Genomic DNA, 22,470 nt, shown 5'->3' on the forward strand with positions numbered 1-22,470 from the left:
TGTTTGTTGGTTTTCTTTGTCTTATGGTCTGTCCTTGTTCGTGGTACTGAATGGCAGTGTGGACAGCGTTATAGAAATATCTTAGGGTAACAGTGAATTTACCAGTAATATTCGTTAACGTGTCACAACCGGCTAAAAAAATAGTAATCTCCTCCCTCCTGTTCCAAGCCAAGTTGTCTGTCCTTTTAGACAACTCTTTCTCCTTTTCCTCCTCGACATGTCTCTGCATGAGTTCGGTATTCTCCCACAGGGCTCAACCTCTGTTTACTTCATCAAGGTTTGGGAATACGTAAAGCACGACTTTAGTTTAATAGCTAATGCAGGTTTGGGTGACAGACTGCATTTGCTATACTGGTTGGTTACAGAAGGCAAAGGGCACTAGAACGTCTTACAATTTCCAGTACCTGCTTAAACTGGACCTTGGAGTGTGTGTGTGTGTGTGTGTGTGTGGCCTTGTCAGTTGAGGAAGGAATGCTATACTGGGGAGTGAACAATTACTTTTCCCTCTGGCATACATGCTATGCTTTTGCTTCTCTCCGAATATCTAGTTTCTCGTTTGCTACCTTTTCAGCATTTGTATTGGTGTAAACAATGCTGTGCTATACAGTATTCTGCTGAAGTTGCATTCCTGCTTGTGAAAGTGCATTTACATCTATTCTTAAGTACACTATGTCTGTGTGTGTGTGTGTGTGTGTGTGTGTGTGTTTGCGCCCGTGTGTGATTAAAAATGAGTTTACATACCCATCCTTTTAACAAAGGTTCCTGACGGCATCGAAACCTGCCATGTATCAACGCTTGCTGACACGCTCTTTAACAGCCTATAGTGTTAGCTCTCTCTCATATCTGTTGCTAGAGGTAGCACCCATAATGTTATCTTTAAAATTCATATTCCCACCCATAAATGCATGTTATTTGAGGTTTGCTTTTAATGTATTTTATAGCCGCACTTCGTGTAGGATAGTTCCATTTACATGATTACCTTATCACACACACAGTGAAAGAGAGCGTGAGTTTGTGTCACAAAAGGTAGTAACGCCTGAGAGAAGAACAATATATGTCACAGGGAAGGGGAAAAAGAGGGGAAAGAGAGGTGTGGGAGGCCAGCTCCTACTGACCGACTAGTATTTAATTAACTGATTTTACGACGTCGTGTGGGTCCCAGTTACTCAGTGTGGGAGAACGGTAAAAAGGGAGAGTGCGAAGGAGATAGGGTTGACTACAAACAGAACCCATGGAGGGAAAGAGTAGCGTTAGGTGAGGTTATGAGTAAGAGTTTCGCTAAGCATTCGAGTGTATGTTATGGGAGTAGAACCTTGTGGCACTTCCTTCGGATGCCTCCTTAGGTTGTACCAGTTTTTCAAGTCCTGTTTTTTTATTTTTTTTAACTGTATGAAAGTTGTTACAACATTGCTCTAGGCTGAGAGGTGACCAATGAACTGACGGAGAGAGAAACAGAGTGATCAGAATAAGAGAAGGAGTAGTAAAAGTGGAGGATAGAAAGAGAGAAGATAATTGTGTGAAAAAGAGTCAAGTGAAGTTTATAATATAACCAGATCAATTGAGTGTCTTTAGATGCACTTGGAGTGGTTTCTACATTGGCTGTTAGTTACCTATGTTATGAAGCAGCACGGTGGGCGATATAGCTGAAAATATTTTATTACAACTTGCAGAACAAGGGACTCATATCTGGCAGGTTATTTTCCATCAGTACACAGCCACTGACACTTGTAGGTGTTCTATTCATTTATTGTTAGAGTATCTAGGAGGATCCAAGGACCTCTGCCTTTTGATACTGCGCCTAATTGCCTTCGGACACTTTTGAGGACCGTTTGCTGAGGAGAATTGATTATGGCCAGTTTCCTGTACTTTATCCTTCCGGCCCTAGGGGGCTACACCCTGACGTCGCTCTACCTGTTGAAGAACCCTCAGATCCTCCACAAGAAGAAACGGGCTGCCTTCCACTGCACCCACATCTCACACAGAGGAGGTAAGGAAGGAACGGTGGAGGGATGTGGTAGTTACCTTGCTGTTTCACTTTTCATCTGTAATCATTGATGTGAATGGACTGGACAAGTGAAAGTGGGATGTTTGGAACCTGTGGTGTAGCTGCATGCAGGAATGCTGAGTGTCTATTGATTTGACCCAGAGTCACACTATATCTGGATAAATATTTGGCTCTGATTTGAACTATCCTGTTATTTCAAGTCAGTGGGGATCAAGGAAAAGCAGGCTAGAGAGCGAGAGTCTTGGAGCTGGATATGACAGTGATGTTCTCTGCTTTTTTTTCTGATCTGTCTTGGCAGGAAGCGGCGAGAGGATAGAGAGCACCATGGAGGCCTTCACACAGTAAGTGACCAACCCTAACCAAACCTGTCTTCAGATCAGTTACAGTGCGTATCATAAGTATACACCCCCATTCGATTTCTTCACATTTTATTGTGTTACAAAGTGGTATTAAAATGGATTTAATTGTATTTTTGTTCAACAATCTACCTAAAATCCTTTTTTTTTTCTCCATTTTTATAAACGAGTCAATACATAGAAACACCTTTGGCAGCAATTACAGATGTGATTCTTTTTTGGGTAAGTCGCTAAGAGCTTTGCACACCTGGATTGTGAAATATTTGGCCATTATTCTTTAAAAAATAGTTCATGCTCTGTCAATTTGGTTGTTCGATCATTGCTAGACACAGACGGCGATTTTCAAGTCTCGCCATAGATTTTCAAGCAGATTTAAGTCAAAACTGTAAGTAGGCCACTCAAGAACATTCACTCATTGGAGGCTGCTGAGGGGAGGACGGCTCATAATAATGTCTGGAATGGAGTCAATGGAGTGGTAACCACATCTTTAATGTGTTTGATACCATTCCATTTACTCCATTCCAGACATTATTATTAGCCATCCTCCCATCAAACTTTATTTGTCATGTGAAATGCTTACTTACAAGCCCTAACCAACAGTGCAATTTAATTTTTAAAAAAAGGTATTAAGTAAAGAAATATAAAACAGTAAAATGACAGTGAAAATAACAGTAGCGAGGCTATATACAGGTGGTACCGGTACAGAGTCAATGTGCGGGGGCACCGGTGAGTCGGGCTAAATGAGGTAATATCTACATGTGGGTATTGTTAAAGTGACTATACATAGATGATAAACAGAGAGTAGCAGCAGAGCATAAGAGGGGGGGGGGGGTCTTGAATGGCAGGACACAATGCAAATAGTCCGGGTAGCCATTTGATTACCTGTTCATGAGTCTTATGGCTTGGGTGTAAAAGCTGTTGAGAAGCCTTTGTTGTAGACTTTGCGATCCGGTACCTACCGCTTGCAATGTGGTAGCAGAGAGAACAGTCTGACTGTGGTGGCTGGGGTCTTTGACAATTTTTAGGGCCTTCATCTGACACCGCCTGGTGTAGAGGTCCTGGATGGCAGGCAGCTTAGCCCCAGTGATGTACTGGGCCGTGCGCACTACCGTCTGTGGTACTTTGACGTCGGAGGCCGAGCAGTTGCCGTACCAGGCGGTGATGCTCTCGATGTTGCAGCTGTAGAACATTTTGAGGATCTGAGGACCAAAGCCAAATCTTTTCGGTCTCCTGAGGGGAATAGGTTTTGTTGTGCCCTCTTCATGACAGTTTTTGCGTGTTTGGACCATTCTAGTTTGTTGGTGATGTGGATACCAAAGAACTTGAAGCTCTAATCCTGCCACACCACAGCCCCATCAATGAGAATGGGGTGTGCTCGGTCCTCCTTTTCCTGTAGTCCTTTGTCTTGATTACGTTGAGGGATAGGTTGTTTTTCTGGTGTAACAGTATAACTTTAGACCGTCCCTTTAGACCGTCCTTTAGACCGCGAACCAGGAACCCTCTGCACACATCAACAACAGTCACCCATGAAGCATCATTACCCATTGCTCCACAAAAGCCACGGCCCTTGCAGAGCAAGGGGAACCACTACTTCAAGGTCTCAGAGCAAGTGACGTCACCGATTGAAACGCTATTTAGCGTGCACCACCGCTAACTAAGCTAGCCGTTTCACATCCGTTACACTGGCACCACCCCGCCAGGTCTCTGACCTCCTCCCTATAGGTTGTCTTGTCGGTGATCAGGCCTACCACTTGTCGTCTGCAAACTTAATGATGCTGTTGGAGTCGTGCCTGGCCATGCAGTCGTGGGTGAACAAGGAGTACAGGAGGGGACTGAATACACACCCCTGAGGGGCTCCTGTGTTAAGGATCAGCATGGCAGATGTGTTGCTACCTACCCTCATCACCCGGGGCGACCCGTCAGGAAGTCCAGGATCCAGTTGCAGAGGGAGGTGTTTAGTCCCAGGATCCTTAGCTTAGTGATGAGCTTTGTGGGCACTATGGTGTTGAACGCTGAGCTGTAGTCAATGAATAGCATTCTCACGTAGGTGTTCCTTTTGTCTTGGTGGAAAAGGGCAGTGTGGAGTGCAATAGAGATTGCATCATTTGTGGATCTGTTTGAGCGGTATGCAAATTGGAGTGGGTCTAGAGTTTCTGGGATGATAATGATAATGTGAGCCATGACCAGCCTTTCAAAGCACTTCATGGCTATGGACGTGAGTGCTACGGGTCTGTGGTCATTTAGGTAGGTTACCTTAGTGGCAGGTTACCTTGGGCACAGGGACTATGGGGGTCTGCTTGAAGCATGTTGGTATTACAGACTCAGTCAGGGATGTGTTGAAAATGTCAGTGAAGACACTTGCCAGTTTGTCAGCACATGCCCGGAGTACACGTCCTGGTAATCCGTCTGGCCCAGCGGCCTTGTGAATGTTGACCTGTTTAAAGGTCTTACATCGGCAATGGAGAGCGTGATCACACAGTTGTCCGGAACAGCTGGTTCTCTAATGCATGCCTCAGTGTTGCTTGCCTCGATGCGAGCATAAAAGTGATTTAGCTTGTCTGGTAGGCTCGTGTCACTGGGCAGCTTGTGGCTGTGCTTCCCTTTTGTAGTCTGTAATAGTTTGCAGGTCCTGCCACATCCGATGGGTGTCGGAGCCGGTGTAGTACGATTCAATCTTAGTCTTGTATTGCCGCTTTTCTTGTTCGATGGTTCGTCGGAGGACATAGCAAGGATTTCTTATAAGCTTCATGGTTAGAATCCCGCACCTGGAAAGCGCCAGCTGTACCCTTTAGCTCAGTGTGAATGTTGCCTGTAATCCATGGCTTCTGGTTGGGGTATGTACATTCGATGCACTTATTGATAATGCCATTGACCGATGTAATGTACTCCTCAATGCCTTCGGCAGAATCCCGGAACATATTCCAGTCTGTGCTAGCAAAACAGTCCGTAGTATAGCATCTGCTTCTTCTGACCACTTTTGAGTCATCGGTGCTTCCTGCTTTAATTTTTGCTTGTAAGCAGGAATCAGGAGGATAGAATTATGGTCAGATTTGCCAAATGGAGGGCGAGGGAGAGCTTTGTATGCGTCTGTGTGTGTGGAGTAAAGGTGATCTAGAGTTTTTCTCTCTCTGGTTGCGCATTTAACATGCTGATAGAAATGAGGTAAAACTGATTTAAGTTTCCCTGCATTAAAGTCCCCGGCCACTAGGAGCGCCGCCTAACGGTGAGCGGTTTCCTGTTTGCTTATTTTCTTTATGCAGCTGACTCTGTGTCCGTCTGTGGTGGTAAATTAACAGCCACAAAAAAAAATGGATTAACTCTCTTGGCAAATAGTGTGGTCTACAGCTTATCATGAGATTCTCTACTTCAGGCGAGCAAAATCTAGAGACTTCCTTAAATTTCGTTCACCAGCTGTTGTTTACAAATATACACAGACCGCCCCCCCCCCCCCTCATCTTACTGGAGTGTTCTGTTCTATCTGGTGCAGCGTATATCCTGCTAGCTGAATATTTTCTATGTCGTCATTCAGCCATGATTTGGTGGAACATAAGATATTACAGTTTTTGATGTCCCGTTGATACGATATTCGTGATCGTACCTCATCTAATTTATTGTCCAATGATTGTATGTTGGCAAGTAATATTGATGGTCAGGGCAGATTTCCCACTCGCTGTTGGTGGATTCTTACGGGGCACCCCGCCCTGTGTCCTCTACCTGCGTCTCTTTCTCTTGCCAATTAAGGGGATTTTGGCCTTGTCGAAGAAAAAATCTTAGTCTAATCCGAGTTGAGTGATCGCTGTCCTTTTATCCAGGAGCTCTTTTTTTGCCATAAGATATTATGGTTACAAATAAGTTGCAAAAAAACAACAAATAATAGCACAATTGGTTAGGCGCCCGTAAAACGGATGCCATTTCTTCCGGCGCCATCAGCAGCAGCCTCCACTGCGATTCACTGTCTTCTAGGTTATTGTCCTGCTGAAAGGTGAACTTGTGTTTGGTGAAAAGCAGACTGAACCAGGTTTCCTCTCGGTACAACACAACTGTGTGTGAGTTACACTCTCACGATTTCAATTGAAGAACTAAAATCACGCCTGACAAGGCCAATGAAATAAACGCCTTTCTGAAACCCTTAAATTATTCTGCTCTTCACCTCGATTTCAGCAGGAACGATTCATGCCAAAAACAAATATCTTTGGAACATGAGACTGACTCCAACTAAACTATCCCTTTGTGGTAGTGGGTGCTCACCCGTTGTGTGCAAACCAATTAGTTATTCTATGGATTGCTTGGCCTGGCTGTAGCAATGAGTAAGATGGCTAATACGACCGAAACGATGAAGGCTAACAAGCTGGGTCGGGACCATGCCCAAATGAATCAAAATATATTCACGTTTGTTGTCTTGTATGTCTCAGCCAGCTCGGTGCATTCTCTGGCTTCCCTCGCTCGAATCAGTTTGTGTGTGGGCCTAGGGGACGGTTTCACTAACCGTGGCTTGCCCACGGCTGGCAATGTTCTGCTAGTCCAAGGCGCAGGTTCTCTTGACAATCGTGTCTCATTCTTGAGGGGCCTTGGTGTTTCCGATAGTGACTTCCTCTCCTAGTTGCCTGTACCTCGTCTGAGTTGCGGGACGCGGATTTGTTTTATGGTTGGAGCAAATGTCTCGTCTGCCTGGGCGTGGTGTATGCAGTAGCTGCCTGCACCTAACCCGGCTCCTGGTGTTGGTTACTGGAGGCTACTTGAAGAGAGAGGGCGGCCAGGTTAGGTGGGTACCCCCCGCCGCCTGTGTCTGCCTTGGTCATGCACCGCTTGCCTCTCTTCCCAGAATATTTTTTGATGAAGGGTCCCGGTCCCACCGCGGTGATCCATTCCTACATAGACTTTCGAGCCCAGGCTAGCTAAAATGTTGGCAAACACACCTAGGCAAGCTAGCTTTTACTAGTTATTCCTACCTTCCCATGGTGGAGTTGCTTGGGTAGCTCTCTTGTTTAGATTATGTAGAGTTAAGTCACTTGGCTATTCTAAACGGACCATGCTGTGGTCAAAGAGGCAAGCTAGCTTAGACTAAAAAGCTTCCTGCCTAACGTCGGCTAGGATGCATAACTTCTGCCAAGTGAAACTTAGTAGCTTTCTCCAAGCACCTTCTGATGAGAAAGCAGCCCCTGAGCACTTGACTCGGGTAAACCCCAGAACGAGGGTCCTTGGTACAGGTGTGAGCGACCAGTACAATCCTCCACAAAAACATTACTTTGACAGTGCCCCCACGTTTGGTTACTGTCCAAACGAGGTACTACGTTAGCCCTTGCCAGAGCCCCCTGTGCCCCTTAAGTGGTTGTTGGTAGCAGAGTTGAGGGAATTAGCAGGGTTGGAGAGGACCATGCTATTATCCCACAAAGTCTCTTTGGTTGTCAAAAGTGGTGGAAAAATAAGTAATCTCTCCCGGTCCCCATGGTGGTTTCCCGGCCCTTCAGATGGCATTTCACAGGAGTCTCACTGTCTGCACCGACCAATGGCGCACATACGCAGTGTCACCCTGGATCATACCAAAAGTAATGTTGGGGTACAGGCTACAATTTGTTGTGCGTTCCCCACACTTCTGCAGCATCATCACTTCGACTGTCCCGAGTCCTCAGCGCCCATTTTGAGGGAGGAAGTATCCTCCTGTCTCCAGAAGCAGGTAATCCGAGTGGTTCCAATGTTGAAGATCCAGGACTGCTGGTACGGACGGTATTTCCTGGTTCCAAAAAGGGACCGGATTGTACGTCCCATTCGAGACCTACGTGCCCTCAGCTAGCACCTCAGAGTCTACATATTCTGAATGTTCACAAGACGATTGGTATTACACACATCCATGCTAGTCCCATATTCAGTCTCTAGGCTTCATAATAAACCAGAAAAGAGCCGTCTGACTCCATCTCAGTGCATTCCGTTTCTGGGTCTCGAGCTAGACTCACTCCCCTATCACACTTTTCTATCCCCACGGAGGGTGTCTGGATTCCGTCTCTGCTTAGGCAAATTTTGGCTTCTGTAATGGAAGTCGTTCCCCTTGGGCTATTGTTGACGTGGCCCTTCCGGTGCCGAGTGTTAGCCACTCACCTCGATGCATCTCGCAGCCTAAGCTGGTTGCTTCAGGTGTCCCTGTCAGGCCAATGGGTCCTGGCCCGGTGGTGTGACCCTCTGCTATTGTCAGGGGGCTCCCATGGGCTGAGTTGTATCCCGCAAGGTGATCACGACAGACTCATCCCCCCAAGGGTGGGGTGCGCTATTCGAAGGCAACTCAATTCGAGGGGTATGGAGAGTTGGTCGGAGCGCACTGCATATAATTTACCTGGAGCTCCTAACGGTGTATCTGGCGCTCAGGTGCTTCCCCCTGCTTTTATCGGGCTGGCTTGTGCTGGTCAGAACCGACAATATGTCAGTGGTGACATGCATCAACAGACGGGGAGAGACCCTGTCTCTCTCCCTCCTAACCTTGGCTCGCTCCCTAATGCTGGGAAGCAATGCACACATGCTCTCAATACAGTGCATATCTTTTATCCAGGTGAGACCCTCTCTCTCTCAGGAGTGGAGTCTACACACCTGGGTGGTCTCCCAGATATGGGAAATGTTTGGCAGGGCCGACGTAGATCTTTATGCATCTCGAGAAAATGTGCGTTGTCATCTGTTTTTCCTCAATGAGGGACCCGAGCTCGCCGTTGGTATTGGACACACTTGTGCATCAGTGGCTTTGTACCCTCCTTTACACATTTCCACCAGTGGAGCTGGGGATCATTCGCCTGTTGAGCGGGGTCCTGTGGCAACCCCCGCTGCGCAGGGATCTGTTGTCCCAGGCGCCCGGGCGGGTTTGGCCCCCCCCGGCCTGAGATTTGGGATCGGTGGGCTTGGCCCCTGAGAGGTCCAATCTGACTGTTAGAGGTTTACCTCCGAACTTGATTGCTACTATTCAGTCCACAAAGGCTCCCTCCCAAGAGTGTGGCAGGCATTTGAGCTTTGGTGCCAAAATAAAGGAATTGTTCCTTTTCAGAGTTCTCTGAGGGACATTTTAATGTTCCCACAGGAATGTTTTGATCAGGGTCGCCTATTCACCACTTTGAAAGTGTACATGGCCGCTATTTCAGCATGTCATGTGGGAATTGGTGATGCCACTCCAGGGATTGGTGGTGGGGTTCCTAAAAGGTGTGCACCACCTGAGACCGTTTTCTAAACCTATTGCATCCAGTTGGGATTTAGCTTTGGTTTTGGATGCTCTGTGCAAGGCCCTCTTTAAAACCACTGGAGTCTTTGGATCTGAAGATCCTCTCCTACAAGACCTCCTTGCTCGTGGCTTTGACCTCGGCTAAATGCGTTGGGGATCTCCATGCGTTATCTATACAATCTTCCTGTACACAGTTCGCCCCTGGAGACTAAGGTAAATGCGGCCTTTGCCCAGAAAGTCATGAATATGTCCTACAGGTCATTAGCTTTTGATCTATTTTTTCTTCTGATGAGCAATAGAGGTTACATGCCCTGTGTCCAGTATAAGCTTTACGCACATACATTGAGCGGACCCGGCTCCCTCCAAAGATTTTCTATTGGGTTCAGGTCTGGAGACTGGCTAGGCCACTCCAGGACCTTGAGATGCTTCTTACGGAGCCACTCCTTAGTTGCCCTGGCTGTGTGTTTTGGGTCATTGTCATGCTGGAAGACCCAGCCACGACCCATCTTCAATGCTCTTACTGAGGGAAGGAGGTTGTTGGCCAAGATCTCGTGATACATGGCCCCATCCACCCTCCCCTCAATACGGTGCAGTCGTCCTGTCCCCTATGCAGAAAAGCATCCCCAAAGAATGATGTTTCCACCTCCATGCTTCACAGTTGAGATGGTGTTCTTGGGGTTGTACTCATCCTTCCTCCAAACACGGCGAGTGGAGTTTAGACCAAAAAGCTCTATTTTGTCTCATCACACCACATTACCTTCTCCCATTCCACCACTGGATCATCCAGATGGTCATTGGCAAACTTCAGATGGGCCTGGACATGCGCTGGCTTGAGCAGGGGGAACTTGCGTGCGCTGCAGGATTTTAATCCATGACGTCGTAGTGTGTTACTAATGGTTTTCTTTGAGACTGTGGTCCCAGCTCTCTTCAGGTCATTGACCAGGTCCTGCCGTGTAGTTCTGGGCTGATCCCTCACTTTCCTCATAATCATTGATGCCCCACGAGGTGAGATCTTGCATGGAGCCCCAGACCAAGGGTGATTGACCGTCATCTTGTTCTTCCATTTTCTAATAACTGCACCAACAGTTGTTGCCTTCTCACCAAGCTGCTTGCCTATTGTCCTATAGCCCATCCCAGTCTTGTGCGGGTCTACAATTTTATCCCTGATGTTCTTACACAGCTCTCTGGTCTTGGCCATTGTGGAGAGGTTGGAGTCTGTTTGATTGAGTGTGTGGACAGGTGTCTTTTATACAGGCAACGAGTTCAAACAGGTGCAGTTAATACAGGTAATGAGCGGAGAACAGGAGGGCTTCTTAAAGAAAAACTAACAGGTCTGTGAGAGCCGGAATTCTTACTGGTTGGTAGGTGATCAAATACTTATGTCATGCAATAAAATGCTAATTAATTACTTAAAAATCATACAATGTGATTTTCTGGATTTTTGTTTTAGATTCCGTCTCACAGTTGAAGTGTACCTATGATAAAAAATTTGACCTCTACATGCTTTGTAAGTAGGAAAACTTGCAAAATCAGCAGTGTATCAAATCCTTGTTCTCCCCACTGTATCAATTCTAGACACTCCCATCTCAAATACAATCCCTCCTGGACAAGATCACGGAGAGGAGTGACTGGCACACAGAAATTGTGGAGCCAACTAACTGGTTCCCCTTTAATCACGCCATCCCTTCACATGGTTTAGAAATAGTTAGACACTGTTACGAATCCCTTTTGGCCCGACAGTCTAGGGGGGGGGGGTGGTAATGAGACCCGTAACATAACTCATGCAAATTATAATTGTGACAAAGTAAAAGTGAGAACGAAATAACCACGACAACTGAAATCTACCATCAAACTCAAGGTTTATTTGAAAACACACGGTAATGGGGGGGGGGGGGGCAGGAAAAAGGGGCTGAGCTGGACCCAAGGAAAGAAACAATAAGTATTCAAAAACACCCCTAAGCTAGACTAGCCTACTTTAACAATAGCTAACTAACTAACCAAAAATACAGTGGGTGGTCCACCCAGTTCTAACTAGTGTATTTAACAAAGTCTACCTACGGGTAGTGTATGCCCATGGGCGACTTGTCTTGGTTTCCCTTTTTCCCACCAGCAAACAAACAAACACCATAACCAAAACAATACTCACAGGTGATGAAAAAGTGCTATGGAGGTGCTCAAACAAAAGAGAGGTTAATACACAACGAGAGAGTGAAACACAGAGACCTACAGACATGGCATTTACAGAGAGATTGAGCTCCAGAGCAAACAACTGATGGAGTTTTTAAACCAAGGGAAAGGAACTGTGTTAGGGTAGGAAACAGGAGGAGGTGTGTCTTCTGATTGATGATTGGATTGGTGACTGATTGGTGAGTGATGATTTTCACCTGTGAGGGGAGAAGGAGAGAAAACAACACAGGATACATATACACACAGACACATCATGGATTACAGGCAACATCTGCACCGAGCTAAAGGCTACAGCTGCCACTTTCAAGGAGCAGGACTGTAATCCGGACGCTTATAAGAAATCCTGCTATGCCCTCAGACAAACCATCAAACAGGCAAAGCATCAATACAGGACTAAGATTGAATCCTACTACACCGGCTCTGACGCTTGTTGGATGTGGCAGGGCTTGCAAACTATTACAAACTACAAAGGGCACCCCGGCCGCAAGCTGCCCAGTGAGGCGAGCCTGCCAGATGAGCTAAATGCCTTCTATGCTCGCTTTGAGGCAAGCAACCCTGAAGCATGCATGAGAATGCCAGCTTTTTCGGATGTCTGTGTGATCACACTCGCCGTAGCTGATGTAAAGCAAGACCTTTAAACAGGTCCACATTCACAAAGCCACGGGGCCAGACGGATTACCTGGACGTGTACTCAAAGCATGTGCGGAACAACTGGCAAGTGTCTTCACTAACATTTTCAACATCTCCCTGACCGAGTCTGTAATACTTATGTGTTTCAAGCAGACCACCATAGTCCCTGTGCCCGCGAAGGTAACCTGCCTAAATTACTACCGCACCGTAGCACTCATGTCGGTAGCCATTCAGTGCTTTGAAAGACTGGTCATGACTCACATCAACACCATCATCCCGGAAACCCTAGTCCCACTGCAATTCACATACCGCCTCAACAGATCCATAAATGACGCAATTTCAATCGCACTCCACACTGCCCATTCCCACCTGGACAAAAGGAACACCTATGTGAGAATGCTGTTCATTAACTACAGCTCATCGTTCAACACCATAGTGCCTACAAAGCTCATCCCTAAGTTAAGGATCCTGGGACTAAACACCTACCTCTGCAACTGGATCCTGAACTTCCTGACAGGCCGTCCCCAGGTGGTAAGGGTAGCAACAACACGTCTGCCACACTGATCCTCAACACTGGGGCCCCTCAGGGGTGTGTACTTAGTCCCCTCCCGTACTCCCTCTTCACCCACGAACATCAATGGGGCTGTAGTGGAGCGGGTCGAGAGTTTCAAGTTCCTTGGTGTCCTCATCACCACAAACTATCATGGTCCAAACACACCAAGACAGTCGTGAAGAGGGCACGACACCTTTTCCCCCTCAGGAGACTGAGGATTTGGCATGGGTCTCCAGATCCTCAAAAAGTAATACAGCTGCACCATCGAGAGCATCCTGACCGGTAGCATCACACCTGATATGGCAACTCCTTGTCATCTGACCGTAAGGTGCCACAGAGAGTAGTGCATACGGCCCAGTACATCACTGGGGCCAAACTTCCTGCCATTCAGGACCTATACACTAGGTAGTGTCAGAGGAAGGCCCAAAAAATGGTCAAAGACTCCAGTCACCCAAGTCTTAGACGGTTCTCACTGCTAACGCACGGCAAGCGGTACCAGAGCACCAAGTCTAGGTCCAAAAGGCTCCTTAACAGCTTCTACCCCCAAGCCATTAGACTGATGAACAATTAATCAAATGGCCACCAGGATATTTACATTGAACCCCCCCCCCCCCTTTGCTTTTACACTGATGCTACTTGCTGTTTATTATCTATGCATAGTCACTTTACCCCTACCTACATGCACATATTACCTATTACCATATTACATATTACCATATTACCTTCAACATTTCAACATTGTTTCAATATTCAAACTCAATCTCAAGCTGTCCCATAGTTATGAAAGTGTCGGGAGTCAGGATGAGACAGACAGGCAGGCAGGCAGCATTTCTCAGCCAGTCAAAATCATGAATCAGCTGGCATCATTTTCATGGATATATACAAAGAAATATCAATTGAAAAAAGATCAAATGAAATGAAGTCCGGCTAGTTTAAAGTCTATCCAGCTTCAGTTTGAAGTGTTTGTGTTAGCTGTGTTTTTGGCTAGCTCCTCTGAACAACAGTGTCCTGATGAGAGAGCACATTTTCTATGCCAGGAGAAATCCAAATAGATTACACTAGAAAGCAACTTAAACAGATGCAAATTAAGCTACTTTGCTGTTATTTTGGCTGCACTGTTTGACGTGACTAAGTTCGCTGTAGTTGGCTTGCTAGAATTCAAGGGATAAAAATGTTGCCAGCCATTATGGGTATGGAACATTTAGAACGAATGACTAGAACAATTTAGAACAAAAAGACTGAACAACTGGGTCGAGTCTCTGGCAAACGAACTGGCTTGGGGTGCAGCCTTAGATTTGTGTCGGGACTATATCTTATGGAAGGATGAAATTGTTTTAATAAATTCATCAAAATAAAGTTTAATAAAAATATGTCAATCATTATTTGAATATGTAGGTAACCCTCGAAGCCGGTGTTTGAAGGGTATTGGCACAGTTTGCCGGCCCTCGACGAACACCCGTGCCAATATATCCTCCAAACACAGGCTTCTCGGGCATTATCACTTAATTGAATCAGGGGTGTGAATACAGTACTTATGTAAAAAAAAAAAAAAAAATGAAAACATCTTTTAACTTGGTTATTATGTGTAGATGGGTGACAAAAATAGATTTAATCCATTTTGAATTCAGGCTGTAACACAACAAAATGTGCAATAAGTCAATGGGTATGAATACTTTCTGAAGGCACTATGGGTCCATTGTAATTTTGACATACTTTCGATTTGGTTTTAGTCATTTTAAAGTATGTTTTATTTGAGTTTTGTATTTTTTCTCAAACCACCCTTAAACTGGATTGGACCCCCTCACAGGCCAGACCCGGACCGTATGTTTGACACCTCTGAGCTAGATTCAATCAGATCAAGCATTAACATGCGCTAACCGACACCTGCATAGTTGATGTTTCAAATCGGTGAGCAGCTGCTTGTGTGGTCATTGTCACAAAGCCACACCCATCCCACTCACGTTAGAAGTTCAGAACTAGAAAATGTAGGCTATATAGAAATAATGAAACTCAAGTTAAAAATCATAAACTAAATATTTCAGCCTAATCGATGTGTAGATTGTATCACACATTCCAGTGTTGGAACTTGTAAACATGGCTACATGGGATTACTACTAATGTGCCAATGTCTGCAATAAGTATGATGCCGGGAGCCACTTGTGGATTGACAGCTCTAATGCAGTTCCACCTACGACACGTTCAAAACAACAGTTATGCGGGTGTCGGCACTTAATCTACCCCCCCTCCCTCAGTGCGGTGGAGCAGGGTACAGGAATGCTGGAGCTGGACTGTCACCTGACCAGGGATGGTCATGTGGTTGTGTCACATGACGAAAACCTCCTGAGGCAGACTGGCCATGATGTCACCATCTCCTCCCTAAACCTAGAGGTTAGAGGTCAAATGTATATTAAAACCATAGAATATAAAACTCCCCTTGATTGTTGCTTGAACTCTTTGTTACCATAGCTATTCTGACCTTAATGTGTATGTATTATAATGTGTATACATGTAGGCCCCTTTTATAATCTGTTCCATAAACTGTTTTAGCTTTTATAAACTGTCCCATACAGTAATGAGACAGTTCATTCATTTTGTAGTATAAAATATGAATTGTGTTTTCTTTTCAGGACTTACCCTTGTATAAGGACAGACTGGAGGTCACATTTAATGCAGGTATCCACTGTAACACATACACTACATGGCCAAAATTATGTGGACACCTGGTCGGCAAACATTTAATTCCAAAATCAATGGCATTAATATAGAGTTGATCCCCCATAGCTGCTATAACAGTCTCCACTTTTCTGGGAAGGCTTTCCACTAGATGTTGGAACATTGCTGCAGTGACTTGCTTCCAATCAGCCACAAGAGCATTAGTGAGGTTGGGCCTCGCTTTGTGCACGGGGGCATTGTTTTTCATTTTAAACTAAAATTTTTTTAAAGTGATTAGTTAAAAAAAAAAAAAAAAATCGTAGTTAGTCTTGTCTCATCGCTGCAACTCCCATACGGACTCGGGAGAGGTGAAGGTTGAGAGCCGTGCGTCCTCCGAAACAACCCAACCAAGCTTCTTGACACAATGCCCACTTAACCCGGAAGACAGCCGCACCAATGTGGCGGAGGAAACACCCTGACTGTGTCAGCGTGCACTGCACCCAGCCCGCCACAGGAGTCGCTAGTGCACGATGGGACAAGGATATCCCTGCAGGGCAAACCCTTCCCTAACCCGGACGACACTGGACCAATTGTGTGCCACGCCATGGGTCTCTCAGTTGCCGCCGGCTGCGACAGAGCCTGGACTCGAACCCCGAATCTCTAGTGGCACAGCTAGCACTGCGATGCAGTGCCCTAGACCACTGTGCCAATCGGGAGGTCCGCACGGGGGCATTGTTATGCTGAAACATGAGGGCCTTCCCCAAACTGTTGCCACAAAGTTGGAAAGGAGCAAGCACAGAATCGCCTAGAGAATGTCATTGTATGCGGTAGCATTAAGATTTCCCTTCACTGGAACTAAGGGGCCTAGCCCGAACCATGAAAAACAGCCCCAGGGCATTATTCCTCCTCCACCAAACTTTACAGTTTGCACTATGCAACTACCTCTGCAACTCAATGCTGCAAGGCAAATGCAGCTTTTCATTGGAAATTCGTGTACTTCTGGTGTACCAAAATACGACGCTGTCAGCCTAATTAAGGCACACACACAGAGACACACACACTCATCCACCATACTTCTCTGACAGAAGTGGGTCAATGGCATAGACAAATGCTCTTTGAGGTTTTGCACCAATGTGTGTGTGTATATGCGTGCGTGTGTGTGTGTATTATCATGACATTCACTACCTCACCCTTCTCCCTCCCTCCCATCCCTTTCTTCCTTCCTTTCCAACACCAGGCCACTACAGCACCGGTACAGACAGGAAGTTCACCCTGTTGGAGGAAGTGTTCAGGAAGTTCCCTAAGATGCCAGTCAACATCGAAATCAAAGAAGACAACAGCTTGCTGATGGAAAAAGTACAGGACTAAGCTAAATCCAATCAAATTCAACTTTATTTACAGAATATACTTTATAAATATAGCAGTGAGCAGCAATGAACAGGGTTCACAGGAAGACAGAAAGGACACAAGATAGTTGAATAGCAAAGCAAGCACTATATCATGTAGGAACTATCTTCCTTTATGTGCAATCAGTGAAAGCATTACCATGGTTCTCTCTCAATACCACAAGGATGACGACATCTATAGTGCCACCAACTGGTCCAGTGCAGCCATCTAAGGTTGCAGTGACTTTATCACACAGCTTCTAAGGACATATACATTGGTTTACATACCAAATTTCATGGCCCCATGTCTATCGGTTCAGTTCTTATAGCCCTGGTGTTATATGGTGCCATCTAGTTGTGTGACGTGGCCGACTTTGAATGCAGCAACTAATCCTTCTCCAATTCATTACAGGCTAATTCATTGAGTCTATACCAAATATGACGTCAATATGATTTATGGTTCGTGAGAAGATTTGTGTTTTTAGCATATGCTAACGTGCAGGTTACACACCTACGTCAAACGGGGCGGTGGATATGAGGGTTTAAAGTGAGACCGCTTATAACATTGCCACCTATAGGCCAATCGGTACCATTCTTTTTGACACATTTTACTCATGGTCTTTGTGTGCCAAATTTGGAAAAAAGTTAACAATCTATGCTTGAGTTATTTGACTATGTCAGGGAAAAAAAAGAATCTAACGATAATAGGTTTCACAGCTTCACTAAATGTTTTAGTCACAGACAACGAATAACTCCCCTCTCCCTTTCTGCCCTGGTCTATCTCTCGCTCTCTCTCAGGTGTCCAACATGGTGAAACAGTATGATAGAGAGGACCTCACAGTGTGGGCGACTGTAGACTGTACCATTATGAAAAAGTGCCGCAGATCTGTAAGTGTCAACTAGGGGAAGATACAATAAACTGAACCAGGGGTCCAACTCCTGTCCTAGGGCGAGATATTTTCTTGCACTCTCTCAACCCAGCCTCTCTCTTCCCTGTCCCTCCTGCTCTCTTCTATCCCATTCCTCCATCTCTCCCTCTCTCTCTCTGCTCTCCCTCTCTCCTTATAGAACTCCACCATGCCCTATAGTTTCAGTATGAGACGAGGGCTGCAGCTGCTCCTCCTTTACTACAGCGGCCTGCTGCCCTTTGTTCCGCTGGGAGAGAGCTTCCTGCAGTTCTACCTGCCCCGCATCATTAACAGGTGTGTGCGTGTGTGTGCGTGTGTGTCATGTATGTTTTTTTGCGTATGGGTGCCAAAGTTCATGTGCTGATACAGTACCCATCTGACTTCACCATCATCTGTTATGTCTGTGCATGGATGTGTGTGGTCACATGTTTATCTTTGAGTATAGGTGCAGACGGATGTGTGGTGACAGAGAGCTTTCTATTGTTCTTTCTCTGGCAACCCTGTGTGTGTATGTCGTAAATTGTAACTATCATATAATCTCATTCTATTTATGCAGAACATATATTCCTGAGGAGCGTCTTCTGAAGAACAGAATGGTCATCTATCTGATAGAAAAGTGGGTACATTTACTACAGTAACAAAGCAGTTCCCTTTCCCTACTAAAACCAACAGACCATGTACAAGCTTTGATAAAAGATTAAACCACCTGCAAAACGTTAATGTTTTTCCAGATTAACGATGAGGAAGAGTCTATTCAAACATCTGGCCAACAGAGGAATTCAGGTACAGAGCAACCACCATCATTACTATTATCATCATAATTGTTACTGCCATCACTTCCTAGCCCCTTCTGCTAACCGCTTCAGTATGTCATGGCCCATCAGTAGGGTCAGCAGAGCTCCTGTTACATCCCTCTTTCCCTTATCCAGCCCTTTACGAACTATAGACACTGAGTGTCTAGGGCAAGGAGCAAACATGGGAGTTCCAATCCAGCTCGATTTTAGTGGAATTCCTCTGTTCCATCTATAATGGGCTTTTGGATGATGAGTGGGCAATGGCTGGCCTACCCCACCAAGATGGGCCGGCCCAGTTCTGATTGAATGTGAGTTTGCATGACCTCAGTCTAAGTCAAACGCGGCATCAGCAAAGAGACCTGCTCCAACTCCGTCATCAGTTAGTCAGCCAAGATCATGGGTGGTAAAAAAACAGAAAGGGTGCCTATAAACTTAGAAAGAACACATTCTACATTGTCACCTCACTCAAAACATCCTATTTTTGGGGTGGCTAAAACTATGATTTGGTCAAACAGTAAAGTGCATTATCCTAATGATTCCTGTAATGAAAGCGGCTGCCCTCCAAATGTGCCTGTGTCCTCACTGGGGCCTGCTGATGCAATGAGCGAGCCACTCTCCTCTCCCCCCATGCGCTCGAGAGAAAAATGCTTTCTAGCGTACAACAAGCTTCATCCCCTTGTCCCTGTCGAAGAGAGGAGGGTCTCAGCTTTCTGTAGGTATACTTATTTATTTCCCAACTCTCAATATTTAGCTCAATCACAACTATTTGTGAGTTGGCGGCACGAGTAGTGGTGTGGGCTCCCAGTCCACCCCTGCGGCCCAGCTCACTAATAATCACCTATATTTTGACAATTTTTAGTGCAGTGCTCTTGACCTTGTTGAAGACCGAATGCACACCCGGGTCAAAATTAGTTTGACACTCCTGGTGAAGGGACAGGTGACTGAAATGGAACCAGGGTCATGTTCATTCAAGAACACCATAGCAAAATGTTGCGCAACAAAATGTAAATCAGCATTTCACATTCAATGTTCAGATAGCAGCTCCCTGTTTCACTTTGTTTTGTACCTAATAAACACAACCCAGCCCTCTCACTCATATCCGCCAACATGGAAAATACTATAGTAGTTATTGTAGTGTTTTTGCGGATTTGAATATACTGTAGTGTTAACTGTAGAGTTTTTGCATAATGTAAAATACTGTAGTATTTACAGTAGTGCTTTTGCAGGCATTACTGTAGGATTTACTATAGTGTTTTTGTTTTATTATCTTTGACATAGAAATGGAGGCTTTCTCCTACTGGAGAAATACTAAAAGAGCAAATTTTACATAACCTGTAGGTAGGTAGGACTGGAGTCAGAACGAATAGTTCAGAGCTTCTGCTCTTTTCTATAACCTGTAGGGATCACGATATATGGTCCATACTTAGCATGTAGATGTCTCACTTACAGTGCATTCAGAAATTATTCAGACCCCTTCACTTTTTCCACATTCTGTTATGTTACAGCCTTATTCTAAAATTGATCAAAATTGTTTTTTCCCCCCCATCAATTTACACACAATACGCCATGACGATAAAGCAAAAACAGGTTTTTAGAAACTGAACTATCACATTTACAAAAGTATTCAGACCCTTTGCTATGAGACTCGACATTGAGCTCAGGCGATCCTGTTTCCATTGATAATCCTTGATGTTTCTACAACTTGATTGGAGTCCACCTGTGGTAAATTCAATTGATTGGACATAATCTGGAAAGGCATACATACATACATACACCTGTCTATATAAGGTCCCACAGTTGATAGTGCATGTCAGAGCAAAAAAACAAAAGTGAATGGAATACTTTCTGGTGGCACAAAATTACTATAGTTCCTCATCACCTCTTTGAAGTCACATAGATGGTATCCAGAGAGTTAGGAAAATCTGCCTTTAATTTCCTTGCACCTTACTTGTGGCATGATCTACAATACACTTTATAATTGGTGGAATTTGTGCCTCTATGGTATTTCAGATGGTTGTGAGGGGACCTTTTTACTGAAGATTGTCTTTTCTGTTTTTCTTTTTGTGTATTGTGTATATGAATGTGTTTAGATGTGTATTTTGGTGCTTAATACAGGGCTCATCTGGAAAAGTGACCTTGGTCTCAGCATTGACTCCTTGTCAAAATAATGGTTAAATTAAAAAAATGGTATTTACTATTGTTAAATAAGTGTAGTGTTTTTGCAGACATTACTGTAATATTTACTACTCTGCTTATTTTTGCAGATAATACTGTAGTATTCTACAACATTCTAAAGTACAAGTACAACACATGATCAAGGGATATTACAGTGTGTAGTAGAGTATACAAAAGTTTACTATAGAATTCTTTAGCACGTACTGTAGTATTTTTCTCATGTGGGATAACTGATGTCTGGCCCTCTCTATCCTCAGGTGCACCTGTTCGTCTGCAACGAGGATCCTGACATCGAGGCGGCGTTCGAAGCAGGAGCCACAGGCGTCATGACAGACTACCCCACCCTCCTGACTGACTACCTACACAGACACAGGAGTCAAGACTGACAGCCCAAACCTCCAATCAAACTACTAATTCACAAACAGGTTCTTAACTGACAGCTCGAGCTACCTATCAAGAGACCTCCACTCGTACATTGTGTATCACCGAAAGAACCACACTGAAATCGCAATTTTCCTTCACAACTCCGGTCTCCACCAATGAGCAGAAGGACAGCTCTGTGAGGAAGTTGCCCTAAAAAGCACAGATACAAGACCAGCATAACTTTCCGAAATCCCAACCTTAACCAATAGAGGGAAAAACACATAACCAATCTCTGATCAATGTCTTTAGGCAACTTCATTCCATCTACACAAAAGTATGTCACTTACACTTACTGTCTTTTGGTTAATGGATTGTGGCCATATATTGAGACACTGTTCACCTCTCTCTGCAACCTTCCCAAACCCTAATGGATCTATCAGTGAATGTCTGGATGTTGTTGGGAGGAGAAGTGATTTCTTTAAGTATATATCCTTGATGTTCTCTCATGGTATTATGACATTTACATAATGGAACTGACTTTTGGGGTATTTATGACATGCTATACAAATTGTATGTTTATCAATGCAAAGATGATTTAAATAAATACTTGTATAGTTAAGCATTCAAGGCCAACTTCCATTTGTTTATACCACTGGAAAATAACGGCTTCCAACACACACAGTATTTATGTGTTTACTTGCTTCACTTCCTCATTCTCTCAGCCCAGGCCATGGTCAAAGTCTGTTCAGTTCTTAACAATAATCTACCAGCCAGCAGTTTCCCAGTGGGAAACAAAGGCTGCACTTCCTGGTTCTCTGTGCATTGGATGCAGTATAGCAAATAGGTTAAAATAATAAGTAGATAAATTCAAACAACTCTTTAGAGACATATTAAGAGATTAAGACCTTGTCCTTTAGAATTCGGAGAAATAAGCCTTCTGTGACACACACAGCAGCCACAATGAATAAGAGCTGAAAACACGGCACTGGACTGGTTCATCTAAATCTAGATAAGAATTTCAGACTTGAGAGTTGAGCACAAGTCAGATCTTTAGCTAATGTAAATTTCTTATCATGTTCATGTATAATGATTTAATTCTGTTTTTAGAACAATAATTTGCCCCATTATTTTCATTTTTGTTTGTGGCTTTGGTGGTATGCCATCTAACAGTGGCTATATTAGTAGGCCTACTGCCAATGTTATGTGTCAGTACTACTGCCTGTGTCTAAGTTTAATTTAGAGTGGATGCGAATGTCAGAAGACTCAAGCC

The 22,470-nt window shown here is 44.8% G+C and overlaps 1 protein-coding gene across 2 annotated transcripts; it reads left to right on the forward strand.

Annotated features, from left to right (window-relative positions):
• The first annotated feature begins 167 nt into the window (after positions 1 to 167).
• Positions 168 to 21,824, forward strand: LOC109898212 (lysophospholipase D GDPD3). 2 transcript variants are annotated; one of them, XM_020493090.2, is made up of 11 exons: positions 168 to 277; positions 1,755 to 1,987; positions 2,304 to 2,346; positions 15,176 to 15,311; positions 15,551 to 15,596; positions 16,813 to 16,931; positions 17,759 to 17,848; positions 18,029 to 18,162; positions 18,425 to 18,484; positions 18,600 to 18,651; positions 21,095 to 21,824. In XM_020493090.2, exons 2-11 carry the CDS (start codon positions 1,849 to 1,851, stop codon positions 21,221 to 21,223), a joined length of 948 nt encoding a protein of 315 aa, XP_020348679.1. In that variant the 5' UTR covers positions 168 to 277; positions 1,755 to 1,848; the 3' UTR covers positions 21,224 to 21,824. The 2 variants fall into 2 exon arrangements, with proteins under 2 accessions (XP_020348679.1, XP_020348678.1); XM_020493089.2 differs by lacking the exon at positions 168 to 277 and adding an exon at positions 1,052 to 1,254.
• Positions 21,825 to 22,470: the final 646 nt, after the last annotated feature.

The sequence above is a fragment of the Oncorhynchus kisutch genome, linkage group LG10 (assembly GCF_002021735.2).
Source record: "Oncorhynchus kisutch isolate 150728-3 linkage group LG10, Okis_V2, whole genome shotgun sequence".
Classification (NCBI taxonomy): Eukaryota; Metazoa; Chordata; class Actinopteri; order Salmoniformes; family Salmonidae; genus Oncorhynchus; species Oncorhynchus kisutch.

What these genes read in the sequence shown, in the direction of transcription:
- LOC109898212 (XM_020493090.2), top strand. Translation starts at nt 1,849, where the DNA reads ATGGCCAGTTTCCTGTACTTTATCCTTCCGGCCCTAGGGGGCTACACC. An exon ending in CCACATCTCACACAGAGGAG is followed by an intron (nt 1,988 to 2,303) that starts GTAAGGAAGGAA and finishes CTGTCTTGGCAG; the next exon opens with GAAGCGGCGAGAGGATAGAG. An exon ending in ACCATGGAGGCCTTCACACA is followed by an intron (nt 2,347 to 15,175) that starts GTAAGTGACCAA and finishes CCCCTCCCTCAG; the next exon opens with TGCGGTGGAGCAGGGTACAG.